This window comes from Podarcis raffonei, chromosome 10 (assembly GCF_027172205.1).
Source record: "Podarcis raffonei isolate rPodRaf1 chromosome 10, rPodRaf1.pri, whole genome shotgun sequence".
In the NCBI taxonomy this organism is placed as follows: Eukaryota; Metazoa; Chordata; class Lepidosauria; order Squamata; family Lacertidae; genus Podarcis; species Podarcis raffonei.
Genome location: NC_070611.1, coordinates 24,914,303 through 24,938,291, shown reverse-complemented (window position 1 = coordinate 24,938,291; position 23,989 = coordinate 24,914,303). Strand labels below are relative to the sequence as shown.

General features: G+C 42.5%; 1 protein-coding gene across 2 annotated transcripts in view; it reads left to right on the top strand.

Annotated features, from left to right (window-relative positions):
* The window catches only part of ZNF277 (zinc finger protein 277), a 39,945-nt gene that overhangs the window by 3,151 nt on the left and 12,805 nt on the right, over positions 1 to 23,989 (top strand). For both annotated transcript variants that reach the window (XM_053407028.1, XM_053407029.1), the window contains exons 2-6: positions 12,706 to 12,907; positions 17,335 to 17,423; positions 18,718 to 18,800; positions 21,108 to 21,199; positions 23,102 to 23,212. In XM_053407028.1, coding sequence (XP_053263003.1) covers positions 12,706 to 12,907; positions 17,335 to 17,423; positions 18,718 to 18,800; positions 21,108 to 21,199; positions 23,102 to 23,212 — 577 coding nt within the window. The remainder of the gene's footprint in view (positions 1 to 12,705; positions 12,908 to 17,334; positions 17,424 to 18,717; positions 18,801 to 21,107; positions 21,200 to 23,101; positions 23,213 to 23,989) is intronic.

Sequence of the window (23,989 nt, the reverse complement as noted above, 5' to 3'; positions counted from 1 at the left end):
GGACCTGGTCTGCAGGCGGGCGGCGGGGAGAAGAGCGCTTCTCCCCGCTGCCTGCCCCGCAAGCTCCGGGGACAGCTGGGAGGCGCAGTGTGTCTTCCCGCTGTCCCCGGACCTGGTCTGCAGGCGGGCGGCGGGGAGAAGAGCGCTTCTCCCCGCTGCCTGCCCCGCAAGCTCCGGGGACAGCTGGGAGGTGCAGCACGTCTTCCCGCTGTCCCTGGACCTTGTCTGCAGGCGGGCGGCGGGGAGAAGAGTGCTTCTCCCCGCTGCCTGCCCCGCAAGCTCCGGGGACAGCCAGCCCCACAATCGCCTGGGGGGAAATAATTTTTTTTTTCTTTATTTCCCCCCAAAAAAACGTGGTGCGTCCTATGGGCCGGTGTGTCCTATGGGGCGAAAAATACGGTATCTACTTGCACTTAGGGGTGCTTTCGAACTGCTAGGTGGGCAGGAGCTGGGACCGAACGACAGGAGCTCACCCCGCCACGGGGATTCGAACCGCCAACCTTTCGATCAGCAAGTCCTAGGCTCTGTGGTTTAACCCACAGCGCCATCCGCGTCCCATACCTTGTAGGAAAACCATCACCAATCAGGTTATGCCAGTGGAATGTCATCTGATGTTTAAGGAGTCAGTGTGATAACTAAATGGATGGTGACATGCCTTAGATCAGAAAAATCTGGATTCAAATCCCCATTCTTCTATTAAGTTCACTGAGTGGCTTTTGACATTCTAACCCTAACTTATCTTAGAGCTGATTTAGTGGTGACGAATGTGTCCTGAGAGTCAGGAAGTCATCAGTTCAAACCTTGTCTCAGCCATGAACTCACTAAGTGGCTTCAGGCAAGCTACCATTCTCTTTCATACTCTCCATCTCCTTACACACATCTTGCCTCTCACCATCATAGGTTTGTTGTGAAGATAAGAAGTAATGTATGTCAAGCACATACTGACTGGGACTAATGGGAATTGTTGCACAAAACAACTGGAAAAGCCAGGTTGGCAAAAGAAGAGAGGTGCCCAGGTGTTGATCCATTTCATTATTCAGCAGTATTATCAGCTGTGTTAAGGCCTGAGTAAACTCATGGAAAGCTCTCAGATTCCAAAGCCTTCTGGTTCCTCTGCCGTAAAGGGCCCTTAGGAATATCTGGTCTTGGCTGTGCTTCCAGCTAACATTGCAATTTAGGATGTTTCCGGGCTTGTGACTTTTCAAAATTGTCTTTAGGAGGAAAAACAATGTCTTCCCTACTGAAAAACCTTAGCAGGTGTTTTAGGCACATTCTTTTAGTGCAGTTCCGTTAGAAGGGTAATGATTACAAGCAGAAGTGATTATGTCTGGAATAGCTTTTCTAATTAAATTCCAAGCTCCAGTTATTATCACTACCAAAATTGGGTTTCTTAAAATAGTAGATGTTAATTATACTGAATTAAAATCATACGAATAAATCTTTATCATACAAGTAAAACCTTTTAAAGTTATTATCTGATAACTGTACTAAGTGTTATGGATGGTTGGAAGCAAGAGCGTCTAGTATCCAACAAATGGGGAGGAAAACAAATTTCCCACACCCAATCCTTTCCTATATATCATATGCTTAGGTTTCAAACATCTCTACTTTGGTTTTATGTCCATTATATTTGACTTGCACAACAACAACACCCATGAATTATTAGCGTTTGTTCTTGCTCCTGCTTTTCTTACAGTTATCTAGAATTGTGAAGTAACTACCAAATAATAAGAAATCACCTTTGTTGCAGCATAGTTAGGAGTGGCATTTTATTTTATTTTAAAAAAGCGTAAGCCCTGCTACAGGGAAGTAGCATCAAAAGTGTGCATGCTCCACCAAGATGCATAGCTCCAGATACAACAGGAGTATAGTCTGGAGGTAATGATCATGCCCACTGATTACCTGAGAACCCCTGCCCCACCACATACCATTTCATATCGTGGTATTTTCCCCCTTCTTTTTGATAAATCCCATCCCACAATATGTGATTTGGGGCCCCGTAGGTGGTGGCACCACAAGCACAGAATGTCCTTTCTAGGGAAGTCGAGCAGTCTGCTTCATATATTGATTCTTGGCAGAGTGTAAAAACAAACCTGTGTTCTTTAGCATCAAATAACACAAGACTATGCATGCCTATGCTTTTCCTGGGTTAAGATTATAGGATTACAATTTTAGTATAGGAATGGTATACAGTATAGTATATTTCAACATTCTGAAATGCTACCACTTTGCTTCTTATGTTTAACATCACAATTAAACCTTATTATTTGAGTAGGGGTAACTTTAGGGAAGTGTATCTTGTTGGGTCTAAAACAGCTTCGCTGGCTGAGGATCCCTTCCAGAGTACAATTCAAAGGGCTTGTGCCTATCTTTAAAGCAGGGGTAGGGAACCTCAGGCTGGGGGAACAAATGCAGCACTTGAGGCCTCTCTGTCTGTCCCCGCTGGACTCTCCCTAGGCCATATTCACCCCCTGCTCCATATCATTTGCTTGCTCCACATCCACCATGTTTTTACCTGATTGGAATGTGTCGCTGAACTCGGATAATGTTTTTTGCCTGCCTGGGTGGAGATTAGAGGTGAATATGTGAGTTGGTACCAAAACGTGCAGAGGTAAAACTTGCAACCACTGCTCTGTCCACTTCTGTTCCTGGTTCTGTCACTACTGGCACATAGCCCTCAGAAGATGTCATGGACCGGATGGGTGCAGAGCACTGGTGGAAGGCACCAGGCAGGGAATCCCCAGGGGGAGAAAGCTCAGAGCCAGCCAATTGGTGGCGGGTTGAGGGGTCACAAGGAGAAGGAGCAGACTGGGAGATGGAGGTGTCAGAGGCAAAAGCGGCGACAGGGTTTTGTGAAAAGGAAGAGGCTGCGGCAGAGCACAGTTCAGACTCGGAGGCAGAAGCTGGGGAGTCTCCCTCTTCTGCTGCGACCAGCTTGCCTCAACCCTGGTCTCCTAGAACACACAGAGAAATGAAAGGATTGTGTGCCGATGCAGCCCGAGGCTGCTTGAGAAAGTCTCTGAAGAGGAGTCCTAGTGGGCTCTGGGAAGGCAGGGACCTTCAGTCCTCGCAGCTGCTTCATTGGGACAAGACCTCCCAGAAAGAGTTGATGAGACCACTAGGCCAGAGTAGCAGTTTGTTCCCTTGACTAAATAATTAACTTCACTGGCCTCAGTTGATTGATTTATTGTTTTGCTGCTGACCCACGTCTGACTCCAGCTCTGGCAAAATGTTGCTCAGAAGGGAGAGAGAGCTCAGTTGGTAGGGCACGAGACTCTTGATCTCAGGGTTATGGATTCCAGCCCCACGTTGGGTGAAAGATTCCTGCATTGCCGGGAGTTGGACGAGATGATCCTTGTGGCCCCTTACAACTCTCATGATTTTATGAATTCATCTTATTCAGGAATGTAGCCCTCAAGCTGTGGAAGATGCCCCACCGCTCCTTCAAAGCCTTATACGGCTTGGTCCTTGGCTGGTGCTTCCCCTGCAATACATGAACCTTCTTGCACACTGAGGTCATCTTCAGAGGGTCTTTTCTAGCGCCTTTGAAGGGTACTTGAGTGACACTAGACAAAGCACCATTTCAGCTGTTGTGCCCTGTTTCCGGAATGCTCTCCTGGAAGGCTTGCCTGAAAATCTCGTGTTTTTCAGCACCCAGGAGACAACCCAGGCTCTTTAAGGGCAGTAGTAAACAAGATGATATCTGTGGAACTGGGACCTTTAAAAAAAAAAAAAAAAGTAAATAGGTGCAGGGGAGCCCTGAGCCAGAATGCTGTGGGTGAGGCAAAGGGGCTTTTGCTGCATTTCTGATCCATATTGCCCCTGCCCCTTGCATCTGAAAGCTTTTCCCCCAATGTAGATAGCAGGCATGGGAGGTCAAATCTGGAGCAAGACACGTGTGTGTGTGTGTGTGTGTGTGTGTGTGTGAGAGAGAGAGAGAGAGAGAGAAGGAGAGGGAGAAGGAGAGGGAGAGAGAGAGAAGGAGAGAGAGAGAGAGAAGGAGAGGGAGAGTTATTTGCACACGCACATACATCACCCCACAAACTATGGTCCCAATCTGGAGCAGGAGCTGCTGTTTGGCTTTTAGAAAAGACATTTACACAAATGCTAATTGCATGAATGGAGTCTCATCTGGTTTGGCCTTTAAATATGTCTTGTGCTGGTTTTTAATTTTGCTGCTGGTTGGTTGGTTTGTTTTTTTACTGTTTTTCCTCTCGTATTGTAGTGTTGGTATTATTGTTTCTATTTTGATTGCTTTAATATTACCGTAAGCCGCACTGGGAGTGCTAGCACTGAAGGGTGGCTTGTCTAAACACATGTGACATTCAAGGAGCTTATGGGGAATTCCTAAACGACTCTCATACAACATTTTTATTATTATTATTGTTTTGTGATTGCCTTGAGGAGTTGTTGTTTTTTATTAGAATAACAATGAATTAAACTTTAATGTTTAAAGCAAAGGTATGTCTCTTTCCTCTCACCCACTCCCTTTTTACCAGGCAGATTTGTAATAGAAAAATAGATTTAACTCTATAACCTGCCAATTTGGCTGTATTTAAGCATTTGCGGATTGTGAATGCATTGGCTATCTGGGGAAAGGCCGGGAAATGGGGTATAGATGAGATCTGCTGGTGGTCTGCACCGCAGAACAAATCGCTTTTGGGAGACTGCTAACCTAAAACCCATTTTATAAACTCATTCAAAGGTTTTTATACATCTTCTGGGACATCTCTGGATCAGGAGATAAAACTCCTCTGCCTGCTCTTCAGAGATCCTTTCTAAAGGGTATCCAGAGAGATCTTTTATCTCTGATCTTGTTGATAAGCACCACAGCCCTGAGATAGAACATAAAATAAAGCCCCTTGGCTATTCTTTAAAAATAAAAATGAGCATCACACACACACATCACAATGCTGGAGGTTGGGTGAATTGATTGGGGGGGCATATAGGGGTAGGTAGAAACACAGAATTTCCTACTGCCACACCCAAGCACTGCAGCATTAAAACATACAAACCCCTAGCAGCAGCCTGAACTGACATACGTAGTCTAGGAAAGGATTTTTCCTTTGATGCTGCTTCGTGGAACTGATAATGTCGGGGTTCGAAAATTTATAGAGTTAACAGTGATTGCCTTGGTTTAATCCTGGGGTGCCCAGTGTGGAGAAGGAAGTAAGAGTTGGGCTTTTTCCTTTCTTTTTCTTCTTTTTTTGCAAGGGGTTTGCCTCCCTATGTATTTTGGGTGAGGTGTTCTAGGTTTGTTTGTCTAAGAGTGGGGAGGAATCTATGTGCAGCATAATTTTTTATTTGGTGAGATGGGTGTTTTGTCGTGCCCACCCAAGAAAATTTCTTATATTTCCAAATATACCCTTTCGCCCCAAAGGTTGCAAATTTCTGGGTTGACCTGTGGCCAACTATTAGTTCTTCTGTCTGTTGTGCACTGTATAAAGGGGGTGTGATATACAAAAATACATGTGAAACTTAAATGGAAATGGGTTCAAAGCCATATATTGAATTTATTTATTTGAAACGGATATCCCAGGTTTACTGGCTTCATTCAGATAATATGTGATGCGTTCGTTTTTAAAATCTCCTGGAACACGTTGCATATAGATATTCTCGTTAGCAGAGGGGGGAAATCTTTCGTGTTTCTAAAATTTTACTGAAGCTTGCCAAAAGAGCTGAATTTGAGAATGAGATGCAAGACTTGAAGCCGCTACCAATCTTGTTTCCTAATGAAGTAGAAACTACTGTTGTGAGCATTTGAACTAAAGGGCCAAGTTGCTAGAATTGCCACTATGAAACAAAGGCACTCAAGATTGGAATGAAGGAAGCATAATAGCATGCCAATAAAATAGTCGGCTTTATTCAAAGCTTCAGTGACACAGAATTAAACAGGATCTATGCTGCTTCAATTGAGGACTGAGCCACTCGTGCAGAAAGACCACACTGTCTTATTCTGTGTTTAACGTTTGCTTTGAGAAACAAAGTTGGTGCACCATCTCTGTCCTCCGGAGAGAACCTAAATCAGAAAGTAAGGTTTTCAAGGAAACCTATGTGGTAAATAATATAATGGGATGTATATCCATATGTGTGTGTGACACCCTCAAGTGGCCTCATATAACACCCTCCTCCATTAATGCAGATGTAGCATTTTCTCAACCAACCGTTGCTTGGCTCTGCAATCACTGCTGATCATTGAAATGACACAGATGCTAGTACTGTCATAACACTGGACCATTTAAAGCAAGGGTGAGCAACCTGTTGTTCTTGCTGATGCCTGCATTACCTGGGTCTTCATATTGGTAGTAGGCACAAGCAGAGAATGATGCGCAGAGCTAGAGCCTGTTGTAGCTCCAGTTGGGTTAGTGGTGGTATTAATTTTATACTAACCCTATTGTTTTTCTGCATTTTTTTAAAGACATAGTTATGCCCTGTTCCCTTTGCTTTGGAAAATTGAAAAATGAAAAGACGGTTGTTGTAACTAAAATAGTGTGATTTTCAGGGTTAATCGGCTTAGGTACTAGGTTTGTGCTGTTGGCCATGGATATGTTTGTGTTCCGTGTTTGGCACCATGGTTTTGTGACCAGAAAGGAAGAAATGTAAGATGCTAATAACTTGGGAGCTTGCGGAACTAGAAAAAGGAATACTTAGAAAGAGTTGTAAGGAGCTTTTGTTCCAGAATTGGCCATTACCCAGGGGAAAAATAGTTTTTGATTTGGAAGCCATAAATAAGAGCATTTTCTAACCAGGTCTCACCCCTTTTTTATCAACTGAACAAGGGGAAAGGGGTGGGGGGAGATGGAGCTACAGATGTTTCCTTGAGCTGGTGGTTCAGCTGCAGCTTAATCAGTGTCCGAATACATGAATGTAGAATGCTTTTTGGTGGTATCCATCCACTTAGTATCGGAAAAACAAGATTTCCCTCTTATAAATTCTGGTGTCTTGCTACTGATGGGAGCTCTTGAGCAGAGGACCCTCAGTGGCCCTCCTAACCTGGAAGAAGTAGAATATGCAAAGTGATTATCCTGGCCTGCATCCAATCCTCTTGAAAGCAAAAATAATATCGCTGTCAAGATGATGCACCCTCTGCTGATCCGCGAAGGCCCAGCCTTGCCATTTTTTGGAGCAGGCCCTGCCTTTTAACCAAACAGTTAATTCACTGGTTAATTCACATCACTGTAGCTCAACGGTAGAGCACATGCACCACATGCCCAAGGACTCACCTTCAATCGTTGGCATCTCCAGGTAGGGCTGGAAGAGACCCTGGCTAAATCCCTGAAGTGGTAGACTCATAATCTGGTGAACTGGGTTCGCTTCCCCGCTCCTCCACATGCAGCTGCTGGGTGACCTTGGGCCAGTCACACTTCTTTGAAGTCTCTCAGCCCCACTCACCTCACAGAGTGTTTGTTGTGGGGGAGGAAGGGAAAGGAGAATGTTAGCCGCTTTCAGACTCCTTCGGGTGTGTGATAAAGCGGGATATCAAATCCAAACTCCTCTCCTCCTCCTCCTGGAGAACTGCTGCTGGGCAGTGTGGACAATACTAAACTAGCTTCTGGTTGTATAAGGCAGTTGCTGTATTCCTTTATTTCAAAACTTTCACAACCCATGGCTTGAGCTGCATACGTTGGAATTGGAAGTAGGCATTTTCCTTTAATAATTAAAAACAACAACCCTGGAATATACGTGGGAGGAATGTGTTGTACCTCAGCACAGTGGTACCTCGGAAGTCGAACGGAATCTCTTCCAGAAGTCCGTTCGATTTCCAAAACATTCAGAAACCAAGGCGTAGCTTCCGGCTGGCTGCAGGACGTTCAGGTTCCAAAGGTTGTTCGCAAACTGGAACACTCACTTCCAGTGTTTGGGATCCAAGGTACAACTGTATTTATCAGTTATATTAGAAAGTATGCTCTGGTTTTTATTTTGTTAGCTCTTTGCGTTTCACATCTGGTGTTCTAAAGCTGAGACAGTGCCTTGTCGGGGGGGGGGGGGGACTGAGAGACCATGACGTGGGACAGGGTCTTGAAACCAGTTTTATCCAGTGGCTGTTGGTATTTTCTCTTTCTCTGTGACAACTCTTGATATATTTCCGAACCTGCTGCCTCCAGCGAACTGAGACACAACTCTCTCTAATCCATCTGCAGTCCATGTACTGAAAGATTTCTAATAACAGGATGTAGCTGAAGAAGATATTAATGACAAAACAGGACTAGTCCATTTTCCCTGTAGTGAGACAGACAATATTTTTCTGCAGGGCAATGAATTTTGGGTGTTCACACGGGGAATAATATGCTATCCCCATGATGTTCATATTTTTTTTAAATGATTTATAATTTGCTTGATGATAGAGCTCTCCCAGCAGTATACAAATAAGGCTAAAGATAAAATACAACTAAAAGTCAATTAGAAAACAATTATACATAAAATAATCATTATTAAAACACAGATTAAAACAGATAAAATCAATAACATTTCTAAAACAAATATAGCATTCTATGCGCCATTGCTGGCAAAGTTATTCCTTTTAAAAAAAATGTTCTTGTTTTCAAGATCTACCAGAATGATCTACATGTGTGCAAGTATATCTTATATGGAGTTGTATATTACTCCATTGTTCTTTTAGAAAGGACCTATATCGTGACATGGACTCACTAACTAATAGGAGAAGGAAAGATGTCTTCTTTTTTAAAGCCTGGCCTAATTCGGGCTGTTTCCCTCCAACTGTTGAAGATTTTTGTTCATCTGTTTCCTATTTCTTCCATTCACTTATATTCCGACGCCTCCACTCTGGTACCCATAGCAACACTTGTTAATGCTAATGAAACTGCAGCATCTACAAACTTCCGTGCTGAACAAAACTGTTCAATGTTGCAGTTAAATACAGTTGCATTTCTGTCAGGCTTGGATTCCTGCAGTACCTGTTTGAAGTAAACTTGGATTACATGATTTTGGTAACTTTCTGCTCTTCTGAAACCTACACCGTCGGATGCATTTATGCAGTGAGGCCTTGTATTTGGGTAGCAGCAAATGTCTGAGAAGATCGATACACGGCTCATGTAAAATTGACCCAGTTTAGCTGCAGGACGGAGTTGCCTTTTTGAAGTATTAAATTTGCATTCAGTAGATCACTGCTGAATACTGAGGCTGATTGATCTGTGAGATGTGCTGTCTTGGAGCACATGGCTGCTCTGGCTAATTCCCATGTAGCAGTAATAGCATGTTAATGAGTGAAGTAACAGACAAATGACTCCCATGAACTTGAACAAAATGCTAATTCAGTTTATTAGGAAGATCTAAAGCATTTCACAAAACGTTCATGAATTTTACTCAACTGATAAGCTTTCGCTCATCTTTTAGTCAGAAAGCTGGTTGTATCTATTATGCTGGTCTTTTAAAAATTCACTCAGCTTAGATATAGGAGACTATTTTCATACTTAGGAAATCCAAGTTCATGACATTGCAAAAAAAATGTGAAATTTGTGTCCTAGCCCTATTGCCCAGGTGCTGAACAGTTTAATTGTAGAAATTAGGATCTTCTCTATCTTGCTTATAAAAGCTGTGCCCACATTAGGTGGAGCTGTTTATAATGTCAGATGTCAATAAATGTAGAATATAACGTGTGTAAGTCTGAAATACATAAATTTTCCTCCTTCACTTTCAGTGGGTAAAGACTATCGAACATCCTTGTATTGGTCTCAGTGCACAGTGTTACTTAGATGCGTCCGAAATGCAGAGTTCATTTGGACCCAGAGCCAGGGCAGGGGCAGCCACATCACATATTGGTTTACCCCAATATGTAGACCAGCAGATGGCTGTTTAGACATTTCATGCTACCTTGGCACAAATTAATTGGTCCCAACCTGTCCAGTAACGCCCACTATATTGCAAGAATACAATAAACAGGCACAGTTATATGATAGCTTAGAAGTGCTGTAATTGTACCTGTTCTTTTTCATGTTGTATGAAGCCTTTGGACTAGAGAAAATGATTTACAAGGTACTCTGACTTCATGATGGCAACCCTAATTCAAAGTTGTGCCTAAAAGCATTGTCCTGCAACTTCTTAGGGTGATATCTCAGAATATAATGATAGATATCACCAGCCCCTAGACTGAATTGCTAATATTGCATATCTTGTTTAAGGCTTGTGGCTGCATGTCATGCAATTTTATATCTAGCGCATAGTATTCTAAGCAGCAAAGATCACAAGATAAATATTATGTAACTCCTCTCAAGTTAAAACTTTATGTAGCAGGCATACTGTTCTATTTTCTTTTTAAGTATTATTTTAGGATTTTTATTTTGTTTGAAAACCCCATCTCATTGTTCTACCTTGTTTTCTTGGCTGTATGTTTTTGTTGTTGCTGCATCCCTTCTTGTTTTGGGATTGTTGTCAAGTTTTTCAACTAATCTCCTCGTATTAGCCAGCTGTATTAATGAGATAATAAACCAGGCTTGTTGCTAATGAATTGATTCATTCAACTGCTGAATTTAATTAGAAAGACACTTAACATTCCAGCAGATGTTCTTATTTTGTTTGGGTACAGTTGTATTTCTACACAATGAGCTGACAGACCCATCAATGTCCATATCTATATGCCCTGCTCTTAAAGACTTGTGTCACAAATGTTATCATGCAGACACTAAGTCTATAAATTCCAGTATCGTTGATGATTGCAGGTATAGTGTCTCTTGCCTCGTTGAGACTAAAGAGAGTTCTTCAACAATGCTCTTGTCAATTTTATCATCAGCTAATCCTAACTCCACTTACCTGGGAGTAAGTTCTATTAAATTCAGCAGGACTTGCTTCTGAGTGAACATGGTTAGGCTTGACTGCAAGTACCTTTCCTTCTTCCAGACTGCTGTTCATAGGTTATGCTAGTGAGACAAGTATGCAGGAAGTGTACCTTCCAAGTTTTGTCAGGAAGAAGCAGCCTATTCTATCCTTATCTACAGGTATGCACATTTCCTTGTAACACTGGAGTGTGTGACCCTTTTTCCCTTGAGGGCTGCATTCCAGGGTGGCAGGGGGGAATAATTTGTTGGAGGCCTCATGCCAGAGTGAAAGGTAAATAAGGACACTCCCTTGTTGCCCTTCCTTTCTCTCTTTCTGCATTTTGCTTTTCCTCCTGCTTGTAACCCACATGATCTCCAACCAAGAGCCTCAAGAAACTGGGCTAAGAGCTTCAGGTCTGCTATCTGCACTGCAAGATGCATACCCTCCCTTTCCCCATTCTCCCATTGGTCCTTTTGCTTTGGGATCCCAGGGCAAAGTGGAACAAAAGGAGTTTTCTCATACAAACTCATACTTCTGGTTCAAATAGCTCAGCATTGTCTACACTCTCTGAGAGTGGCTTTTGGGAAGTTTAGGCAGGATTATTTTTCACCCCTATCTGGACATGCCATGGATCAGGGATCTCCCTGATCCCAGTGGGACTCCTGGGCAGGTGCACCTGACTCTGACCTGCCATTTGGGGGGAAAATCAAGCCTCTAGCTCTCCTAGAAAGAAGGTCATGGAGCAAAATGTGCAGGTACCAAGGGATTTCTGTGAAATGAGAACATTGTGGCTGCCTTGTATATATTTTCTGAAATGCTCCCTTGCTATTAGGCAGGAGAAGCATCAATGTGCATGCACACATGTGTGATCTCCATAGCCAGGGCCAGCGGGACATAGTTGGCTTCCCATGGTTGTTGGAAATGATTGTTGCTCTAATTTTGTGTTATGCCATGCCCTTTCCGTGGCAGGCATTTGGTGACTGGTGCCTCCAGCCCACTCGCAAAATATGAGATGTGCCCTCTAGTCCAAACAGGTTGTCAACCTCTGCCAATTTGTAATGCGCTGCATGAGCTCTGCTACTAAGCTGTGACCCTTCTGTAGTGCTCTGTGAGGTGTCAATAACCAAGATAAAAGGACAGCCGCGGCACATGCGCTCTTGCAAGAATGCAGCCTCTCATTTGCAAACGGGGAACTATTTTGCTGTATGTGGCTAAGTCCTATCTTGAAATTTGCTCGTTGATCTTTGGGGACATTAGAGATGCAACACCTGATCTGGCTGTTCCTAATGGGAGCAGCGGAAACTGTCCATGTAGAACTTATTTTACATTTGACTTGTAGCCAAAGGTTTAGCATTTAATCATTGAGTAAGCAGACCGTAAGTTTTTCCTGTGAAATGATTCTTGCCACTAGGATGTTGCAGAAGACTGGCTTTTCAGATAGTTGTGTGCACTTTGCAGTAAGGCTACAAGCTTAATCCCATTTATGTGGGATTTAGTAGGACTTACTTCTGAGTGGACACAGTTAGGTATGCCCAGTAGGTCTGTATATGCCCTCCATTGAAGTGAACTGGGAATTTTACCTGTATGAGGTCTACATACCAGCCTGGGCTGATGTCACATTTATTACAAACTCCAAGCTGGCCAGACATGGTTTCTCTCCCCTGCTCTGCACCTAACACTGTAAGAAAGTAATATGCAAGAAGTCTTTGATGCAAAACCAGCCATACAGGAAGTTCATTGCCACCCTTGGCTCATTTGGGAGCAAGGGCAGGATAGAAATTTAATAAAGAAACACCTTTCCATTCTTTTTCATTCCATTCTATGGAGTGCACAACAAGTCCATTTGCTGACTTAAAAAAAAAAAGATTGCTTTTGACACTGAGATAATCTAATATAATATATTTGTGATTTATAATTATTATTTCTCTTTAGACCACGAAGACTACATTTTGGAGCCACTTTCTCTGCCAGAAAGTCCAGGTGGCATTTCTGCTGTAGAAGGTTCTCCATCTGTGCCTTGTATATTCTGTGAAGAATATTCTCCTGCATCAGAACAAAACCAACTTCTGAAGCACATGATTATAGAGCACAAGCTTGTCATTGCAGATGTCAGGCTAGTAGCAGATTTTCGGAGGTATGTAGTTCTTGCTTAAAATTTGATAAAGCAGCCTAGGACAGAAAATGTCCAGGAAACCAGAACTGGTATATACTGAGACAACCAAAACACATGATAACGTTCCCAATTGTGCAAAAGAAAACAGACAGATCCCCAAAAACAGTAAACGGGAGGCTGAAAGGGTATGTGTGTCTGAAGGAAAATGAATTGATATTGATTTATATATATTAGTAACTTTGTATTAATGCAACTGTGTGTTTTTGTAATATTTTGTTTAAGTTGTCTGCTGTTTCTTCTGTTTTTTTAGATACATGTTTAATATATTAAGCAGTATAGAAATTAAATAATAATTTAATCAATGTTTTATGATGCAGCAGGATAGATACATTTTTGTTTATAAATAAAAGGCCATTTTGCTAGACATTAATGTAAGAAACTGAGCCTTGGATGAGAGAGCTGGACCCAGGGACTGTAGAAACAAGGCTGGAACGTGAATGTGTGTGCGCAAAGGAATCCCAAACTTCAAAAATGGGGAGTAAATCATTCTGCAAAAGTAGCCCTGATCATAGCACAAAAACAGATGCATCAGCCTTTTGGGGGCTGGAACGAGAGTTGAGAACCTTAAGGGAGGCAGATCTTTGCATTGACCAAACTGCTTCCTTTTTTTGTTCTGGAGCTCAGGCCTTTATATTAAGTTCTCCAGATTGGTTGCTATTTCTTGTAAGCCTGTCAAAACTTGTCTATCCGTCTCTATGAACTGATTCATACAAGTGTAGATCACTTTCTTTATGGAAGAGGAAACCCATGCAATAAAATGGACAGGTAGAGAGAAAGGCATGGTGAATCCACTCCTGAAATGTCCTTTTCGTTGTCTTTCCATGGTAAACTCTAGATCCTGATAACTCAGTTGAACTTCCTTCCCTTAAAAAGTATTACATGTTGCAGTTGACAGGTGATGACGACGCCCTTCTAGAAATGCATTGGCCTCAGTGCTAATTGCATATTCTAATTACTAAAGTTCTAGAAGTTCCTATACCAACAGCTGTGCTGACTGGGGCCACAGGTTGCCCATCCCTGATCTACAGCCTGTGTTAAATAAACCAATATACCTGCCCCTCATCAATATGTGCTTTTCAAGGTGCACATGTTTTCTCTAATTGACAAGCCTTATTCAAAACACTAAATGCTGTTGCTTAGCAATTTCACATAGCATGCATTCCATTCTGTACATGTGTTCTTTTTGTTGCTCTCTTCTTTCCACTTTGGTATCTGCAAAGCTGCTATGTGTGTCTGACTTCAGATGGCAAAGATCAAGACCTTTTCTGCACTCAGTTTTTACCATGCATGTGTCAATACGCCAGATTTGAGACGACTGATGTGCACCAAAAATGAATGGGATCAATTTTTCCACTGTAAATGGTTCAAAGAAGACTGAAATACATAAACTCACAGTTGCATAGGTTACTTGTGAGTGGAACCGAGTGATCACCTGTCCCCATGTCAGACTCAATGGTTTCATTTTTCCAAGAAACTAAAGAATGGTCACTCAGGAAAGGTGATCTATAAATAAATGCTGTCCACTTATCAGCATCCAGGTGAGTTGCCATGGCCTGGTTTATTACATTTCAGTACTGTATATATAAGGCAACTGATTGAATGTGGCAAACAAATGAGAGAAGAATTGATGATAAAGCCGAGTCAGTCTGAGTGGTGTTGGCAGATCTGGGGAGGATCAAAAGGGAAGGCTGGGGTGGAGAGAGAAGCAGCTTCATCTTGGACATGTTGAGTCTGAGATGGTGATGAGAACAGTATCAGACAAGCAGATAGAGACATGCAGGGTTGGATGGAAGGAGAGAACTCTGAAGTGGAGAGGTATACCTGGGTGTAATGAACAAGCATATACCGTATTTTTCGCCCTATAGGACACACTTTTTCCCTCCAAAAATGAAGGGGAAATGTGTGTGCATCCTATGGGGCGAATGCAGGCTTCTTGGCTTCAGCGATAGCAACGCGAAGCCTAGGAAGCCTGAGCTCCGGAGGCTTCGCGTTGCTTTCGCTGAAGCCAGAAGAGTCTGCTCTTTGAGGCTGGCGGTGGGGAAAATCTTCCCTCCATCGCCAGCCCCAGAGGATGGGGGGGCAGCGGGAAGGCGCACGACGCCTTCCAGCTACTCTCCGACCCGGCTTTGAGGCTGGTGGGGGAAAGCAGCACTTCCCCCCATCACCAGCCCCACAAGCTGGGTCGAAAAGCCCGCAGGAGCCGCGCAGCCTTTAAAGAGCGCACCGCTCTTGGGGGCTTTTCCCTTCTCCCTCCTGTGGGCTTTTGCGGGAGATGGGGGAATTCCCCCACCTCCCGCAAAAGCAGGCAAAAGCCGCGCGCTCTTTAAAGGGTGTGCGGCTTCTGCTGGCTTTTATAGGAGATGGGGGAATTCCGCCACCTCCCGCAAAAGCAGGAAGAAGGTGTTGGAGTAGCGCACAGGCTGCGTGCAGCCTGTCCGCTGCTCCCAGAGCTGCGGGGGGGGGGATCATATTTTTTCCTTGATTTCCCCCCCTGAAAACTAGGTGTGCCCTATGGGCTGGTGCGTCCTATAGGGCGAAAAATACGGTAGGTCAGATTATGGAGCCTCTGGGCTCTGGGATCCTAACTAGGTCCCAAATTCCCCCAACACCACTTACAACATTGGGTAGAGGTGCAGCAGCCAGTGAGCAAAGCAGGAATGTCACTGCTTGTCAGTGGCGACTTCAAGCCTGCTGGGTTTGGCTGCACTACAATGTTTCCATTGGATGAAAATAGGGTTTAAAGTTGGCACTGGTCTGCATGGACTTCAAGCAGTGCTAGGACCTTCATTTGCAGTGTGACATGAATTCAAACCACACTACAAACCACAGAGGAAAAAATGCGTCCCACCTGTCAGAATGGTCCCCCATGGGTGGAGAATCCAGGATCCAGTCCAGAGCTGCAAAAGGTTCTCCACAGATGAAATTGGTAGTTCGGATGCAACACTAAGCCATGGTTTGTTATAGCCATGGTTTGCCGAACAAGCCGGGATCTGTCTTGCAGATGAGCAAAGAAAATATCATTTGCTTTCCCCCACCACCTCTGCGAGTACACAGCTGCAATCCCAAATGCCTCAGTGGCGTTTGAGGACCAGCAGAGCCTCACTGCATCACCATTTATCAGAGGCAAAGGGATTTGTGAAGCTTCTCAGATGGATTCTCAGCAACACAGCATCAGCTCAGAGGGAAATCTCCATGCCACTTTTGTCTTTAGTGATTACCCAGCAGAACCAGACAGCTCTTGTTCAATTTCTGGCTCCTGAGAGAACCTCAGACGTGCAGATCAATGCTCACAACTTTACATCATGTAAAGTGAACTATTTCCATGGACATTTTTATGCTTGCAAACATTGGTGTCTGTATTGCACCTGGAAATAATTGAAGCCAGCAACTGTTTGAGATCCGGTCCCTACTTTCCACTCCTCTAGACCCTTCCCTCCACATCTGTGCCCACTATTGAACTGAAGGCACACACTTTTGGTTCATTAAGATGCTTGATTGATGAGCAAGGAAAACAGCTGAAAGCAATAACTTTTATTAGGGTGTAACAGAGACTTGAAAGCCAGTGCCAGAAACCAGGAAATGTGATACTAAGAAGCGGCTATTTGCTTCCTAAAAAGTATACATAGTCAATATGTAGGACTATTGGCACTGCTGTGTTCAAGTTCTCTGTCAGCTTTCTGTGCCTCTGTTGCATTTCATCCCATCCCACGAAGACAGTTTGTTTTCCTTGCCAAATTATGGCTCTAGTATTTTCAGATCCAGAAGTTCCCTTCTTTCATGGGAATGCCATATGGTACTAGGGCACAGAGCTGGCTCTAACTGAGTTTCTTGATATTTGCTTGGATGGAATAATGTATTTTACTGTCAAGTTGGATAATTAAACTACTAAGCAGGTCTCGGTATTCATGCAGTATACATTTTTCTAGAGACTTGTGACCAAGCATGCACAAAGCACCCATTTATGTTTTGGTAAGTATCAAGTTTTAAAGCCAAGTAATAAGACGAAAAGAATCTAGGGCAAATAAAATCCGTATAAAAGGTTAGATTATTCAGCACCGTAAGCTTGCCATGTTTTTTGTTTTTTAGAAATCAAACACTAGTCATTGTGTCTGGTTTCTTCATACAAGCTGAACATTTAAAATTACCTGGTAATGGATTTCCAATTTCCAACTTATCTGTACTGGGAAGATTGTTCTGGCTAAATAGAAACGTCGCCTTATTTGAAAAATGACCTCTACAAAAGACTGGTAGCAATGAGTGGCTCGGGTATCCAAATGCTGCAACAAGAATTGCATATTAAGAGTGTAATGAAATGAACAACAGTTTGGGAAATGTTTTGTAACATAGCTGCCTGAATTTTTGCTTCCTCCCCCCCCCCTTTTTTAAAGATATGCATTGTACTGGAAGAAAAGATTCTCAGAGCAGCCCATTACAGACTTCTGTTGTGTGATAAGAACAAATTCTGAAGCAGCTTTAGGTGAGTGTGTTGTTAATGTAGCCTGCACAGCCCTGGTTTGCAAAATTCCCCCACAATCTGCCATTGGACCACCAATTTTGTTGGGACACTTTTTACTGTATCAGATGCTGAAGCACTTTTGTTTGTGGGCTTGAGTTCAATAGATTATTTGATTCACTTTAAAATACAAAGAGTGAGTGTCTAGCATTATATCTTGGACTATAAGCTTGTGGGCAATGCCTGTGTTGATTTTTGTACATCTTGCATACATCATCATCTATACTTGGGGCCAAACAAAGGATGATTATGATAGAATGTTAGGGAAGGAGCCCTCTGCCTTAATATTATAGATATTCCCATACTAGTTATAATATTTCTGAAGTGCTCCATTTCACTGATTAGAGGTTTATAAGGGTGGCTATAGTAGCTGTGTCAAATAAAATTATAAACCTCTAAATAACTGCTATGAGACACAATCAGTTCGGCACCCTGCTTCTGGCCTAGCACCAGGTATTCATTTTTTTAAAAAGGAGAGAAAAATCTTGGCAGTTGTAGAATGCAGTTCAGCTTTAGGAAATGGAGAGTCTAAAGAAAAAGAGGCATAACAAGGGCTTCAGGCATTTTAAACTGATGCTGGTTCCTTTACCTGTCTGCCTGGAAGATTGGGGTGAGAAGACCAGTTCAGCCTGTTCCGAGTACAAAGTCAGAATGCAGATTTTTTTTCTTTTTCTTTTGGAGAATTCTTTCCATACCAGGCAGTGTGAAGCATTGGTGTACAGTTAATCCCTTAATGTATGAAATATGCAGAGACTGCATTTGGATGTTACAGTAAACCATGGGTTCTGAAGCTGGCTTGTTTCAACAAACTGTAGCTAATATTTATCACAGGTAAGGATTGAAAGTAGTGCTAAACTGGCTAATAAAAATGAAATGGAAACCTTCAGATTCCTTCATGGAGTAGTAATTGGCAGGGGTGTTTATTACACCATGGTTTAGTGTGACATTTGAATGCAGCCAGACACGAGACCTGGGGCTGATTTTCCTTGTTCCAGTAAAATCTACCGGCATACCCTGGTGGGCTTCTCTATATTCATGGATTTGCTTCTGGCTGAAGCACAACTGCCAGCATGACTAGGAAATTTCTGAACAGACCCCTTAGAAAGAACGTTTGTCTTAAATGGATAGAATTACCGTACCACTTGCATCTTTCTCTCTCTCTCAGTGACTTAATATAACTCAAACTTGTATTACATTAAAAAGCTTAATGTATCGACCTAAGTGTTCTCCTGACATTTGATCTGTAATCTTTTAACAGAGGAACAAGACAATTACTTCCTTTTATGTGATGCCTTGCCTGAAGACAGAACACTGAGGGAGAAACTTCAGCAACAAAGGCTGGTAAGGTGGTGTCGCATGTGACCATCCCGAAACATGAAATGAACTGCACAAAAAATGAGGATTTAATTTAATTCCAAGGTTTCCTCTTTCAGTAATAATGAAGTTGATCCTCAACAGTTAACTTAACAGTTCCAGAAAGCTCAGTAGGACTTACTTCTTTAAAGTGGATCCTCCCAGTGTCCCTATTTTCCAGGGACAGTCCCTGATTTAGAGAAGCCATCCCAGTTTCTGATTTGATCCCGGAATGTCCCACTTTTTTTAGGACGTCCCTATTTTCATTGGATAAATGTTGGAGGGTGTGGAGTTATGCGACCCCAGAGCCATCTGTAGACAGCCCTGTATAGGGAAGTTTTTTAAATGTTTAATGCTTTATTATGTTTTTATGTATGTTGGAAGCCGCCCAGAGTGTCTGGGGCAACCCAGTCAGATGGACAGGGTATAATAATAATAATAATAATAATAATAATAATAATAATAATAATAATTAATAATGGAATGGGACGTCCCTATTTTTATCGGAGAAATGTTGGAGGGTATGTTTAAAGGTGTGCTGAACATGACTCAGAAGAATCCAAGGATGCAGTTTTGAGTACAAAGTAAATGTCATATGTTTGTCCACAAGAGTAAAGATTCTTCACCTGGGATTCTGATCTCTCCGCAACACTGCCCAATCCTACTTAGTGACCCTGTTATCAATAAATCTCTGGTCTTCCTTCAACAAAGGAATTGCAGAAATCCACCAGCTGAGCATTCCCAGAGGCAGCTGAATGTGTTTATCAGCCGTGGCTTCTTATTTGCAGAGCTATCCAACATCAGAAGAAGCAAAATAAATAGGAACCTCTTGAAAGGGGGGCAGCAGCTAGATAAAGGTCCTTCTGCTCTTTTTGCTCTCTTTGAACTGATTCACACATGCATATATCTCTGAGTTTCTAGGGCTCTTGCCATCTTATCGCTTAATGACTCAACAGCTGAAGGGGAGGCTCTGTTCAGTGACAGTTCAAAAGCAGGCCTTTCAAACCTTGCTGTGGCTCTTGCATAAAGCAAGCCCTAAAATGGCACCTCCGCGGTGAAACTTTCTTCTCGTTAAGTTGTTTTGGAGATGTGAAAGCTCCATGGGAGGTGTGTGTGTTCTTTCAAACATACCGAGTCCACCACTTTTTGCAGCTGCCGAGAAGCAGGCATGCATAGGTAAGCTCAACCTGCAAAGTAGTTCTAGCAGGTTGTCTGATTTCCTCAAAAATAAACCAATTGCCAGAACAACTCAAGCTTACCATAGAGGGGTAGCCAATGCAGTGCCCTTTAGGTGTTGCTGATTACGGCTTATGAATTCTTTAGTCATTGGCCTATTATTATTATTAAGCTGCCTGTTCCTCTGCTGAGGTGCTTACGGGGTGTGAGGGTGAAGAAATAGGGATCTTTTTTTTAAAAAAGTGATGCTTAGTTTCAAAGCCCTGGGGCACCAAACAACTGTTTTTTTCCTGATGATATAGAATGTGTCGAGGGTTTTTAGTTCTACAACATTTTAAATCTTGAGCTCTTTATATCTCCTGTGCATTGAGGAGAAACCTAAGTATCTTCAAGTTCCAGTTTCCTCACTCTAGGTTTTCCGTTACTTGTGTAAAATATAAATGATTTCTTGCTTCAATCTCTCTCGTGGAAAAGATACACCTAGCCTCTCTTAACTCAGTTCTCTTGCCTGAAGCAATATGCAGCTTCATACTATGAACACTCAGCAGTAAAATGCAGCTTTTATTTAAATTGGAGGAGAAAATTCCTAGAAATAGATACAAAAATGGTTTTTTTAAGTGTTCTGGGAGACCTGTTAGGAATATATGATAAAATGTTTTGCTTTGGTTTAAGGCTTAAACCTATATTATTTAAGATTTTTTTAAAAATGCTCCTTTTATTCACAAGGGTGCACCTATACATCAAGGAGCCATTGATGATCATATTGATTTATCGAGGCTAAAATCTTTTCGTTACGCAGATTGAGTCCATCAATCCTTGTGTCATCCAAATTCTTATTTTGGGAGGAGCAAATACATTTTCTCCAGTTTTCATTTGAAGTGCACTGGATTAAACCAGCCTTCAGGTCTTCCTGTTTTGCCTGTTACTCTTCCTTCATGCTGTGTGAACATTTGAACCTAATCGTCGGCGAGAAAACCATGTTTTCAAATGAATCAAGTGCCTGTGTTGCTCATTAGCTGATAATGAGAGACAATAGAAAACTGCTAGGAATAAATTACAATGAAGCTATTTTCAAAAATGAATGTGATTGCATGTGTTGTTTTTCTTCCTGTTCAACAGAGAGAGAATCTGGAGCAACAGCAGCGAGAGAGAAATGACACTGACTTTCACGGTGCATGCATGTTCTGTGATAAAGAGTTTACTGGTAACAGGTTAGCGATGAACGTTTGACTACGCGTTTTCATCCTCGTGAACATCCCAAGCCTATGCAAATGGGGGAAATGGAAATGTCACTATAAGGCTTTGGTACAGATGTGGCTGTAGCAGCATTTTATAGCTGGCAAAATGTTAGAGTTGCCTACAGGTAGCCCAGTGTCAGAAAAGTGCTGGTGGAAAGACCAAAGGGTCCATACAGTCCAACATCCCATTTCACACATGCTCATCAACTAGCTAAGGCAGTGGTGGAGATTTTGTAGTCCAGCCGCATCTGGAAGGCCACAGCCTCTCTCATCCCTGATGATTGGCCATGCTGACTGGGGCTGATGGGTTTTGGAGTCCATGAGCAACTTGGGGAACGCACAATGCTTTGGAACAAGGATTTAGCCATCATGACTAATGGCTATTGATAGATCTATTGTCCATGACTTCATCCCCTTTCAAAGTCTTGTAAGACATTGGCCATCATCACATCATGTGCAATGAAATCCATAAAAGAAGAAGCGTAAAGAATTCTTTTGTTTTGCCTGTCCTGAATCATTAGTTGACTGCCATTCTAGTTGACTATGCCATTAGTTGACATGGGCACACAGCTCACTTTCGGTCTGACATACCATGGTCGTTGGACCAGAATTGTTATTTATGAATTAGTAGATCTATGAATTAGTGATCTATGAATCTCAGTGGCCTGCTGTGCACATCACTTTAAACCACAATACTGTCAAGGTGTTGTGCAGTATACTGGGCTAAAATCTTGGACACATTGCCATGGTTTGACTTGGTATTATGTCTGAAGCTGGGTTTGTGGCTTGTCTCTCAGAATAAACCACAATCCGTAACCAAGAGTTTTTGCCCATGGTTTTAGCCCTGGGCACCAGCATGCTGCACATTCATCTTTAAAACATAGTTAACCGTGTGCAAACCAAGCCCATCACACATTTTAGTGGTGGGAATATTCTCTTCTAGCTTTGCATTGGCTCTTTCTCATCACGTACCTGGTTCTAAACAATGAATTTGATTTATGTACTTGTTTTGCATGCCAAGGTCCTTTCCTTTTTTTAAAAAGGTGTGTGGGTTTGTCTTGTGTTGCTACCACTCAGAAGGCACCAAGATGGACTGACTGGCACATGCCCATAGAAGCCTTCTTGGGTGTCTGCAGGATCCCTTCCCCAACCCTGGTATTAGGTCTGAAAGGATCGTTTTGTTGTAGCCAATAGAATAGGTTGGGAGGGGAGCCATGTTCAGTTTATCCAGTTTGCCTAGGTGCCCCTGGGCACAAAAAGGTTGGCGACCTCTGCAAAGCGTTAATATATTCTCCCATTTCTACTGAAATCTACTCAAATGGTGCCCCCGGTGAGTAATTAGAGTATTGGTTAAAATTAGCAATTCTTTTTGGTTTCAAGCTGGCAGGTCAGGTTGTGAAATGCTGCAGTGAGGTGGCGATAAATCTGAGATGTAAATTTTCCCATTTAGTTACACACAACTGCTTTTGCTGCTGGGAAAGCTGCGCACAGTGCTGTAACTTATTCAGTGTTGGTTTTATAGGGGTGAAATCCACATTTTCTTCAGTTAAGTGGAAATAATTTGTCTAGCCGCAAAAAAAGAAACAGTGCAGTTACTTAGTTGCGGTTTTATACTATTTTAAGTGTTCCGAGTACAGAGAGCCGCTTCAGAAAGACTCTTTGGGCTTTCTTCCTCTCTCCATGTTGGCCTCTGCAGGGAAAAGAGGCACACTTACAAAGGGGAGAAAGGACATTTATTTTTAGTGATGCTCCTTAAACCATAGCACCAGCCTCTTTCTTCCCCCCACAACCCACCAACCCAAAGAGCCATGTTTTGAAGCTGCCGTGAAAGTATGTTAAAGGAACTAACGCTCTGCTTGAATTCTTCCTTTGTAGATCAGACCTTCTCAATCACATGGCAAACGATCATGCATTCAATGTTGGGCTGCCAGATAACATTGTACACTGTGAGGAGTTTTTGGAACTTCTACAGAAGAAACTAGACAGGTGCGCTAAGTAGCTTACGCAAAGACTGGATATGATAATTGTAACAAATAAGTTAGTGTACACGAGAGACTCTGTATATTGTTTTGGGGGTTCTTCACATCATTATCTTCACCTAAACCATTCCTCTTTGAACCCAGGTCCCTGATATACATAGCTTTTGTATATCAGGATTGGAAAGAGCAGTAGTGTCACTTATACAGTGGTACCTCGGGTTAAGTACTTAATTCGTTCCGGAGGTCTGTTCTTAACCTGAAACTGTTCTTAACCTGAAGCTAATGGGGCCTCCTGCTTCCGCCGCGCCGCCGGAGCACGATTTCTGTTCTCATCCTGAAGCAAAGTTCTTAACCCAAGGTACTATTTCTGGGTTATCGGAGTCTGTAACCTGAAGCGTATGTAACCCGAGGTACCACTGTACAAAGATTTGGGATGCTTCCAGATGTGCGTTCATTGTGGAACCACTGCAGTTTTTTACAAGCATAGTTTTGTCTTCATGAAAATGCTTATCCCAAACCATACTTTCCTTAACATTAATCTGAATTTCCCCTTACCACAGAAAATCCACTAAATAAAAACAACCCATTGTACATCCACAGTCACTACTGGAAAGGAGGTGGGGAGGATGCTTCTTGCATTTATTTATTTTTTTAAAAAGTTTGGAATTAAATCAATAGTAAGGAGCAGCTCGATTATCTCCGAATTGTGTTTATGAAAAAAAGAGCTTGATGTATAGGTCCTTGAGTATTCAGAAGCAACTGATTCAGTTGGTAGAAAATGGAT